Here is an 11081-nt window from a genome sequence, read left to right on the forward strand (position 1 = left end):
TGGGCAACCCTTGCTAGTGCCTCACCACCCTCACGGTAAAGAATTTCTTCCTAATATCCAGTCTAAATCTACCCTCTTCCAGTTTGAAACCATTACCCCTCCTCCTATCCCTGGTAAAAAGTCTCTCCCCAGCTTTTTTGTAGGCCCCCTTCAGGTACTGGAAGGGCGCTATAAGGTTTCCCTGGACCTGGGGTGCCTCTCCCCAGTGGCCACCCTGGGGTAGGCAGTGGGAGCCCCTTACCTGCAGCACTGCCAGAGTGGGGCCAGGATGGACAGTTCGTCGCGTGAGTGTGTGCCGAAGCTGGGGGGAAAAGCCCATCAGGGTGGAATTGCATTTCGGCAAGACCTGTGGTCTCCTCCCACCCTTTTGCCAGGATCACTTCCCCCCCCATCTCGCTTTACCCACGGCCGTTGTCCAGGTGGAGCAGGAAAGTGTCGTTCCCAAATTTCTCAAATGTCTCGTAGTGGTGCCGGTCCATGTTGCCTGTGGTGGGGGCGACAATTTTGCCATTGTGTGGTGGGCTGGGAGGTGGGAGCAGGGACATGTAGCACCCTCCTGGTACAAGACCGAAAGCCAGAGGCTGGGGAAAAGGGCTGAGGCCATCTCTAAGGTGCTCACCTGGTGGCCATGGCCATGGGGGGACCTGAGTGGAGCCCCCAGGGCCTCCAGGCCCCTACTCATCCTGGCAGCCCCATGGAGGGACAAGAGCAGCAAATGGAGCAGAAATAATGGCAAAGGCAGGGCCGTGGCAGCCGGGGACGAGGAGACGGGAAGCTCTCCAAGTCAGATGAGGGGGGACAGCACAGGGAGGACGGAACAGCCCCGGGGACAGGAGAGGCAGCACGAGCCCCTGGGACCATCACTACCAGCCCCAGTTCCCCAGGGGCTGCAGCGGGAGTTTCCCATGTCTGGGGTGTTCAGCTGGGAGCTCCCTGGTATCTCTGGCCCCTTGGCTTCTGTCCCAGACGTCGTTTTGGGTAAGAGCGCAGCTTTCTGCAGCCTGAGCAACGCTTTGGCCAACAAACCTCACAGGACACGGAGCTGTTTGGACCTCTCGGTGCCGAGGGCCCCCCCTGCAGCCCCCAGCACTGGCACAGCAGAACTCACCCATGAGGAAATCGAGAACCGTCATGTCGATGAGGTCCAGGAGGCGATGGCCCCTGTCGTAGGGCGGCGTCTCTCGCACCTGAGCGCAGTAGTTGGGGTTCAGCTCCCACCTGCAGGCAGAGACCAGGGAGGGGGACAGGGTTATGAAAGCGGCTGTGGGGGGGTCCCCTCCCGTCCCCGCCATCCCCCACGTCCCCCATGCCCCGGCTCACTCAGCCTTCTTGCTCTTGTGGTAGGAGCGGCGCCAGGGGCTGCGCCAGGAGCGGCGCTTGGCCAAGGTCTTGTCGGGCAGCAGGGCAGCCATGGAGCCCTCCAGCCAGTCCGGCTTGCCGCAGAGTGCGTGCTCGGTGGAGCAGTAGTAGGAGCACTCCCCGTAGAAGCAGACATTGCCCGCTGGCCGTGGGGACAAAGCCAAGGTTGACCAAGAGCAGGAGGGCAGCCAGCGTGGCCCAGCAAGTGGCCGGGAGAGGATGCTCCATGCACCGCAGCCACCTGCACCAGCAAAGGAGTGAAGAGGTCATGAAAGCTGATGGCATGAAAACTCACCTGGGGAGATGAAGAAAGTCTTGGCCAGTTTCTTGTCCGTGGTGATGTCGCGAATCTCCTTTGTTATATTGACCAGACGGCCAGAAACTGGGGGGATCCGCCGGAAATCCAGGATCCTGAAACACAGAATTTGGAACCATTTCTTGCCACCCCTCTCTGGTTTTCGCAGTGAGTTGTTAAAACCGCCGTGAGATGGAGGTATCTCTCTGTTTTCGTTTAGGCAGTTGTTCGACCACCCGATGACCCCTCTCCACCTGAGAAGGGGAATCAGGAAAAGGAAAGGAGACTCATGGGTTGAAATAAAAACAGATCTAATAAAATAATAATAAAACCCTCTCATATTGATACCAATACAAATCTAAAGTTATACTCAGCTTATATAGTAGTCGCAGGCTGTGTGCCCCCAGTGGGGAATGCTAAATAACAAACACTGCGAGCACCACAGGTCCAGCAAAAGCACAGTGGTCACAGCGGGCAGGGGAGTAGGCCTCCGGAGCAGAATTATGGGCGAGACCCTCCAAAAATTATGACCATCAAGGAAAGAGAGCGGTGGCCAGCAAACTTTCTAATTTATAGTGACTGTGACATTTATGATATGGGATGCTTCTGCTGGCCAACTTGGGTCAGCTGCCCTGGCTTTCACTCCTCCCAGCTTCTGCACCTGGCTAGCTCAGAACTGCTAAAGACCTTGATCACTGTGGCAACCTGCATACCAGTGCTGGCCAAGAACTAAAACAAAGCATCTTATCAGCTTTATTCCCATCGAATCGTGTGCTGTAGTCTTCTCAGAAATGCAGGTTTCCTGAACAGAAAATTGGTTCTATGATTTTTTGTCCCAGCGAAACCAGGACACCCTTACAATGGGGAGGAAGAGGTGGGATGAAGGAGCAGTTTCTCTGCCACTTCGCTGTCACAGGAGGGCAGAGTTGGGTGCAAAGCTGGCTCTCACCTGTCCAGGTGGAAGGCTGCAATCTCCGCGTTGTGCCGCTCAAAGTCCGAGAAGTAGAAGAAGTCGGCGGGGGTCTCCTGATCCCGGGTTTGCCTGGGAGGAGAGGGAAAGGTGGGGGCAATGGCCAATGGCCAGGGATTGGGTCACACCAAGTGTGGGCTTAGCCCCAAACCAGCCTTTCCCTTGTGTCCCTGGTGCCACCAGAGATGTAGCCAGACCCAATCACATCCAGCTGCTTCAGACTGGGTGTTGCAGCCCCAAATCCCTCAGCGAGGCCCCCATGCACCCCCTGCTCCCAACTCAAGGGCTGGGCAGCCCTCATAGACTGGATGTTCCTCCTGGTCTATCTTCTTCTTTCCACCACTGGAGGTCACTACCCCATCACAGGCTGCACCCAGCCTGCTGCAAACACCACCAGGAAAGGCAAGGGGAGGGTGAACATACCCCTCACCCCAATTTTGGTGTGGAGGGGCCAAAGTGAGGCAGTGCATGAAGGATTTTTTCCATTTCTCTTTCTGTGAAGGATTCTTCCATTTCTCTGGCCTCTCATAACCACCTAACAGGACCATGCAGGTTGGGTACGGGATTGTCCTCAGCTCTACTCACTTCATGGGCTTGAAGAGGGCCTGCCCGTAGTTTGGGAACGTCATGATGAGCTTGAGCTGGGTCCCACCGGACTTCTGGACTGAAAGGGGCACACAGGGATGAGGGAGGCGAGTGGGGGGCAGTAGGGTAGGGTTGTGGGCAGGGGTGCAGGCAGGGAGGTGGTACCCGAGCTGACGATCCTCTGCGTGGCCAAGTCCCGGAGGAGGGTGGGCATCAGGGGGTCCCGGCGGGGGTACAGCTCGTAGCGGTTGATGCCGACGTGGAATTTGAGCCAGGGGGGGTAGGTGTCGTAGGCCGTCTTCCCTGTCGGTAGGATCGTCTCGGCTTTACTGCTGCTGACCCTGCAGCCCGACAACCACCACCACCCCAACAACAACGACAGCAGTGTTTAGTTGGGACGGAACAGGTCCCACATCCCCAGGCCCTTCCCAGGAGCTGATGTGTGGTGGGGGGAAGGCCCAGAACAAGCTTTGGATGGCAGCAAAGCCCCCTTGCCTCATGCACCTTCCTTGGGGCAACTGGGCAGATCCCACCCGTGGCTGGTGGCCAGGAGGACCCACTGGCACGACCAGAGGGGGTTTGGAGGCTTCCCTCGCATCCCCCATGGAAAAGCACTGGACTGATCCTCATCCTCTCATCTGTGCCTTTGTTTTCCTGACAGAGCGGCTCATCTTGTCTGTCTGTGTCTCCTGCAAATTTGCAGTTTGCTGGCATTCAAGGAGGGGGCCCCTGGGAGTATCTGCTTCTCTCTGCACCAGTGCCCACCAGCACTGCAATGGGACAGTCCGGCCCAGGGCTTCTGTAACCCAAATCCCCACCTCTCCCTCTAGGAAAATGCAAACTGTGCCCTGATTTCATCCAACCAAACCCATCTCTCGTGGTTATCCATAGGCGAGGTGGTCCTCAGAGACAAGGCAAGCGCCCATTTGTGGAAACCAGCTCTCAAACCAGCTTTTATTCTCTCACGTTTTCAGCAGCCACCTTGTTTGGAAGGTGTGCTTTCCGTAAGAAAGTTGCTACGTGTTAGTGATGCCAAAGCTTTGAATATCTTCCCTCCTAATTAGAGGTTAGTAGTCCAGTGATATAAATAGGCAGCTGGCAGCACTGAGCTCACCATACAGCTGAGCCTAAAGGGGTCAGGCGGTGTCCTGTGAAATGCAGGACTGGAAGGGGCTCATGGTTAGAGATAACCTACATTGTGGGATTTGCATCTCCAATGTGTCAGAAGAGGTGGGTAAAACCGGTTAGAAACCTGGAGTGGGGACTTCTTCATGTATAGAGAGAGAGACCAAAGGCTTAGAATCCACACTGGGGAAGGAGAGGAGATGAGGAGATGACCTAAAAGATACCCTATGTAACACTATGAATAATTCAAGTGTCTCCTTTGGATTAACCATGTGCTACAGGCTCCTGGGTAGCAGCCCAGAAATTCAGGTCTGAGAGAGGATTTGAGACACAAGAAGGGCACACTCAGTGACTGGGGCCTCTTCAGGCTGGTCTATACAAGTAAACTACATGTTTGCTCCCTGCCGCTTTTCCCCTCAAACTCACATATCCCCCAAAAGCAAGCCAGAGCTGAGCTTGCTCCTCACCATTCATCACTTCTGCTGCTGTGCAGGCTGAACTTCTCTGTGGGGTTGACGACGAACAGCTTGTCCTTCTCCGTCACCTCCGGGATTGGGATGTTGTAAAGAGGATGCTCGAAAAGCGCCGCCAGCTTTGATCCCTCAGTCCCACCTGGATTCCCATCTCCACGCTGGATCCCAAATTCTCCAGCCCCCACTTGTGGCCTCACTCTCTGTGGCTGGGAGCTTTTCTCCAAGGAGCCATTGCTGCCGCTGAAATCCTGGAGGATTCGCAGGCTCAGCTTTCTGGGGCTGGCCAGCACAGGGCTGCCTGAGGCTTTCGGTGCTTTCACGTCACAGCCGCAGGGCCTGTGGGATGTGGTGTGAGCCAAATCCCTTGCCAGGTGCACCAGGAGAGCCACAAGCAGCAGAAAGAGGAGGCCGATTTTAAATTTCCTTTGGAAAAGTGTTTGCAGCCGGCAGCGCATCCTTCCTCGCCCAAGATGCTCAGCAAGGGGTGGGCACCCACCGGGGCTAAAAGGGAGTTGGTGCAGCCGTGGCCCTGTCCTTCCTCCACACAGAAATAGGAGCGAGCGAGGTCTCCTGGATTTAGAGCATCACAGTAAAAAAGTAACTGGTGCAAGGGCAGCGTCGCAGGAAGAAAGATCTGTCACTGGTGCCTTGTGGGGTGACACCGCCGGGATGGGGCGGGAGGTTGCGGTGGGGTTTATCAGTGGTGATAAGGGGCGAGCTGGCACTGCCAAGGTTAACGTGAATGGGGCAAGTTCCAAATCAATAGCCGCAGGGCTGGCTTGGGGACAGTGATGGCCACAGATAACCCATGCACTGTCCTATCCCTCCATGCTGTCACCTTCACGGGGCTGCAGGACATTTCTGGGTGTACAGGGTACTGGAGTGGTTCTCCTCGGCAGCACCCACCTTGCCCAGTACTACGCAGCCCCATGCAAACCCCGTTTCCACTCCCTCCTCACACACCTCTACCCCCTTCCCTACCTCCACCATACCCACACACTCACAGTCCAGGAGAGTTTTTCCCCTGCTGCTCAGCTGGATCAATTGTATCATCCCCAACTATATATTCAAAGTCACTTGTATGCACTATGCAACCCTCTTTCAAAAAAAAATAAATTATGTAAAACAGAGGGGACATGAGCAGCAGCATCGCTGGAAGGGAAAAAGCTGGGCTTACAGCATCAGGAAGGGCTGCCAGGCAGGTGAGGTCCATGGGCAGGGATGCTCCCACGGCCTCTGAAGCAGGCAGGGGTGGTGGACAGGTAGGAGTGGGACCCACCGAGCATGAGGGAGGACTGGCAGCTTGTGGAAGGGAAAGGCAGCCCATTTTTACAAGAAATTCACCTTTGCAGTGACAGCCAGGGTTACACAGGGTTACACAGTGACTGCCTGGGCAAAAATGTTTGGTGACTTGTAGGGAGTGAGCTTGGGGCTTGTTAAGGGACTGAGAAGCCCGGGACTGCCTGCAACAAGCCTGGGGTCTCAGGTAGAGTCTGGAGTGATGTTTTTCCTCTTCCTGATTTCCCAAAGGATGCAGAGGGCATGTGAAATTCTGTACATCACACAGTCCTTCCTCACTGTGTGACGTTCCAGCAGGCAGCTTGTATATCCTCACTCTGAGCCAGGGAGGGTTGGATGAGTGGTGGGCAGGGGGGTACACTGGAGACCTCCCCCAGTGCCACCGGCCCTGCACTACCGTCTCGCTCGCACTGCCCTTTCGGCTCCGTCCTTTGCTGGCTCGGTCCGTGCTGTGCTCGGCCCCCTCCCGGGCGCCACGGCGGGAACGTGATGCGGCGGGAACGTGGTGTTCTCCATGTTCTCCGCTACGCTGTGCCCCACAGCACGACAGTTGCCTGGAACCCGCCTCCGGCTGACACCGTCAGCCGCCCCAGTTTCACCCGGCCCTGTGCTCCCTTCCCCGCACTGTGCAATGACAAGATGGCCGAGGGGAGCCGGGCCTGCAGGGAGGAGGAGGAGGAGGAGAAGGAGGAGAGCTTTCCAGCCCGGCTGGCGAGCTCAAAGTCCTGCAGAAGGAGCCGGGCAGAAGGGAGCAGATGGCTTCCCCGGGGAAGGGAACACGGCGTCTTGCTCTGGGAGGTTTGCTGGATCTAGTCCGGACGTAGGGTTTGGAAAGAAGGCGTCTTAGGAGAGGTTGTAGCTGGAACACGGGATCGTTAGGTCGTTGCTTAGCAAAAAATAAAATGTAAAAAGCCAACAAAAACCATGTGCTAACCACTCACATCAAAGGAGCTGGGCTCGGCTCCCAGAGCAGGGCCACAGATTTCTTTATTCCAGAGCCAACCCTGGAAGAGGAAGGGGAGAGGCATTCCAGTGCCCCACACCAGCTCCAAACTGGGCTGGGGGGGAATAGAAACCCCCCTCCCACGTCCTAGGGCCAGAAAGGCACAGGAACCCTACAGGCTGAAGCCACTGTTCTGACTGGGAGTCCCATCCTTGGGTTAGGGGAGCTTGCAATCCCCACTCCACCCCAATTTAGCACCCCATTGAAAAGCAGAGGCAGGGGAATTAGGCGTGGCCCTTGCCACCCTCAGCACTTCAATACTGGCATTAAACATTAACCAAAAGATTTTTCAGGGCCTCAGACACAAGCCCACAGCCACAGGGAAGAGCTGGAGAGCTTCAAAGCCTGCCCCAATTGCCTGACAGCATGTTGATGTACCTGGTTGCCATGACTTCATGGCAGAGAAGCGGTTGAGTTTGCACCTCTTTCTTCTCATTTTTTCCCCTCCATCTTCCCAGCACCTTCCCCCCTTCCCAGCAGGTTTGAATCACCCTTGGGGTGGAGGAGGAGCTGTACCTGTGAGGACATTTCTACTGCTTGCACAGAGTCAGGGCTCCCCAGCAGCCGATAATGATGTTGCCCATCTCCCCGCAGCAGGGAGGGATGAAGTCATGAAGCACAGCCCCCCTGAGCTGCCATCACAGCTTTCCGGGATGGGCAGGTAGGAAAGGTCATTTCGGCTGGCACCGATGCATCACCCTGCGTTTTTCATCTCCTTTTCTACATCTGACTCAGCCCGATGCTTTGATGGGTAATGGCAGCAATAGGCAGGGGGCAAGGAATGAGAGGGAGAGGAGAACACAATAGCGAGCCACCTGTTGCAAATTTCCCCAGTTTTTCACTGAAAATTCCTATGGTAAAAAACTTCCAGCCAGAAATTGCAGTTTTATAGGCAAAAGCAGACAGGCCCTGAAAGCTCCACAGCATCTGCTGCAGAGGGGTCTCTTGTGGGAAAACACAGGACAAGGGACCATCTCTGGTCCATGAACCATACTCCCCTGAAAATTACAGGCAAGCCTGAAAAGGAGCCAGTTCTGCAGCAAAATGAAGGTGAAGGGCTTTTTTCTAACACATAGGGGCCAGCACAGCATGGCTCAACTTGCAACGGGCAGGAAAATTGATCTGTCTTATTGAACACTTGTCTGACATGCACAGCTGAATTTTGGGAAGCCAAGGTTTGTGTTTTTTGTGTACAGCACCAATGACGAGCACACAGACCAGCTAAGGTGGGTTGTCTTCTTGATGGTAACTTCTAGTGGGAAGGCTGTTACCCTTGGGAACAAAAATAGCCTGTGCTCTCCTGTGAGCCACCTTGCACTTACCTTGGGGGAGTTACAGTGTGGGAGCTGATGCTGCAAATTCACACCCAGCTCACCTCGAGCTGTTTACACGCTGATGCTTCGAGAAGGCTGGGGAGTGGTGGACGCTCCCCTATCGCCGATGCAGGTCATGGAGACATTAGCTTTGGTCAGCTGGTGGCCAAAGAGATAACAGAGTGGCAGCCAGGCCAAAAGATTGTGTGCTGAGGTAAGCAGGACCCTATGATCACCTGCAGGTCAGCACGACCCTGCAGAGATGCCCATGGCCAGCACGTCCGTGCATATGCACACAGCAGTTAATTATTCATTAGTGTGAAAGAAGTACGACTAAAGAGCATGGTATGGCTGAAGATATCATCATGCTCCAACACGGAGCACTACAAAGATACCAGCTTTACCTTTTCCTCTGGACCTATGGGGATAAAACATAGAGGAGATAAAAAGCTGTGGAAGAGAAAATCATCTTTTCCACCTGCCAGCTGCCGAAAGTGCCAGTCAACAGTGCTACCTTCATGGAAAGCAGCCAGATGCGGTGAGTGAGTAACCACACCAACAGACAGCTCAAAGGATTTGGACTCTTCTGCACTGCACAACACTCCTGGCACTGTGGCCTACCTCACAGGGCAGGTACCATACGACCAACTACCTTATGGCACCTGTTACATGTCCTTGCCTTGCAATTCCCTTGCAACTGATCAGTAAAGAATTATGTGAGAGGACATGGGGCCCAGCCAGCACAGATGGTCCAAATTTGACATAATTTTTAGTTGTCTTTATACGACTCCGATTCCTGGCTTATATAAGAGCTCCTGACATGATGAAATGGAGGAGGGACATCTCTAGCAGCATGCTGAAGCTCAGAGGAGGAACAAAAGGACTCTCCCATCAGTCTGACCCACTGCAGGCACTAAGGTCCTTTTGAATCAAACTATGGACTAGAGTGTGGCCTCTCATAAAACACAAGGTGCCAGTGGCACTGCTGGCAACGTTCTGAAAGTCTGAAAATCAAGGAAGCCACAAACACAAGACCCCTAAGGACAGAGCAGGGGCACTCTGCCTGGGCAGAGGACATGGCACTCCCTTGCTGCTACTGCTGAGGCAGCTGTGTGGACTGAGGACTTCAGCCAGCAGCACTGGGCAACCTTCCTCAGTATCGTGGCTTGCACTGGTGAAAGGAACTGAACAGAGAGGACAAGAGCACATCTCTGGTACCTACGAGTCATCCAGGAAGCATGTAGGATAGAGACTTGGCACTGTCCTTCACCTGAGCTACACCACTGCTCACTTACGTGATTCCTGAATTACTTTTCCTTTTCAGCCTCCGCTTCAGGATTTTCATTTTAGAACACACACAGAAAGGGACATTTTACTATATTTTTATTGTAAAAACACAGTTCCCCAGATTTATATAAATAAGCCATATACGTAATATACAATTACGTTCATTCCATCCTCCAACACTGACAGCTTTAAAAAAGTGAAACAGGCTAAAAGAACACAAGTCCAAAAAGACGTGAGGTTGCTGATGACCAAGTGATCTCACATGGAGCCTCCTTCCTCTGCCAGCCTCCAAACAAGATGCTGAAAGTACACAGCACTCGCAACACCCCCAAGAACTGACAGCGAGGCATTTGAGCCTCATGAAGAGTTCTCACCCACTCCCCAGGCGTCGTCAGCCGCCCATATTTTCATGCTATTGCAGTGTGCGGTGGGTGAGAAAGGAGGGGGCAGTTTGCATAGCAACCTCCTACGCCCAGGCAGCTCAGCCGTTGTACCCTCCCGAAAGAAGCAGGGAAGGGCAAGCTGAGTCTGCTTCCCTGTGGCTAACACCCCTCACAAGCAGCCCAAAAGGAGACCCTTGGCACTGCCAGTTCTGCGTGAATGTCTTAGAAGGGAGGAAGAAGGCAATTTTCAGCATTCAGAGGAGAGACAGGCACTGGTCAGAGCCACACCACACAGTAGTGGGGAAGGCAGTGAAGAGAAGACACAACGTGGAACGAGTGGGAGGAAAAAAAATAAAGTAGGGCTAGATAGCACCTCTTCTCTTTCACTTCCCCCTCTTAGTGCTGCTGTTCAACTGCAGCGTGTCATGACATCACCCATTCACCACCTCCTTCCTGCTTCGGCTCAGGCACCAAGGAAAGAGCCACAGACAGATGAGAAATCCCACGAGCAAGGACAGGACAGGATGGCTTGGCAAGTTTATACGCACACACGCACCTACAATGCGTATCCCATGGAACTGTTACGTCAGTACGAAAAAGGAAAAAAATCTTGACATTTAACTATTAAAAATAAAGCCCCACCTCCAGATTGTACAAAAACCATCAAGAGAAGAAAGAAATCCCTTGTATGCAGCAAGTCTGGGACCCAGCCAGATGTCAGGAGCACTTCCAGACACACACGGCCAGGTTGCCACCGAAGAACATGTACAGCAGATTCTTCACCTCGTAAGTGATCTCAAAGCCAAAAGCTTCCCCAATCACTACGTGCCAGGAGGACCCAAATTTCTTGTCCATCATCTCTTTGATCATCTTGGCAGCGCTCTGGAGGATGTTAAGAAGGAGAAAGCAGGGTGAGACAGAGCAAGCAGTGAGTTTTTATGGGAACATCCCCCTAGTCCCCCTGAGCCATAGGCAACAGGTATAGCAGC

The 11081-nt window shown here is 54.0% G+C and overlaps 2 protein-coding genes across 2 annotated transcripts in view; both read right to left on the bottom strand.

Moving 5' to 3' along the window:
- LOC104546570 (extracellular serine/threonine protein kinase FAM20C-like) overlaps nucleotides 1–5262 on the bottom strand; it is a 5661-nt gene extending 399 nt beyond the window's left edge. Inside the window, exons 1-9 of the mRNA XM_010191989.1 lie at nucleotides 4802–5262; nucleotides 3375–3550; nucleotides 3210–3288; nucleotides 2604–2696; nucleotides 1655–1770; nucleotides 1321–1501; nucleotides 1109–1218; nucleotides 403–484; nucleotides 242–301 (exon numbers count right to left, since the gene is read on the bottom strand). Of these exons, the coding sequence (XP_010190291.1) occupies nucleotides 242–301; nucleotides 403–484; nucleotides 1109–1218; nucleotides 1321–1501; nucleotides 1655–1770; nucleotides 2604–2696; nucleotides 3210–3288; nucleotides 3375–3550; nucleotides 4802–5262 (1358 nt within the window). The remainder of the gene's footprint in view (nucleotides 1–241; nucleotides 302–402; nucleotides 485–1108; nucleotides 1219–1320; nucleotides 1502–1654; nucleotides 1771–2603; nucleotides 2697–3209; nucleotides 3289–3374; nucleotides 3551–4801) is intronic.
- Nucleotides 5263–10734: 5472 nt separating this feature from the next.
- DNAL4 (dynein, axonemal, light chain 4) overlaps nucleotides 10735–11081 on the bottom strand; it is a 2556-nt gene continuing 2209 nt past the window's right edge. The window contains exon 3 of the mRNA XM_010191988.1: nucleotides 10735–10974. Within this exon, the coding sequence (XP_010190290.1) occupies nucleotides 10810–10974 (165 nt within the window). The 3' untranslated portion in view covers nucleotides 10735–10809. The remainder of the gene's footprint in view (nucleotides 10975–11081) is intronic.

Source organism: Mesitornis unicolor, unplaced genomic scaffold, assembly GCF_000695765.1.
Source record: "Mesitornis unicolor isolate BGI_N332 unplaced genomic scaffold, ASM69576v1 scaffold28289, whole genome shotgun sequence".
NCBI lineage: Eukaryota > Metazoa > Chordata > Aves > Mesitornithiformes > Mesitornithidae > Mesitornis > Mesitornis unicolor.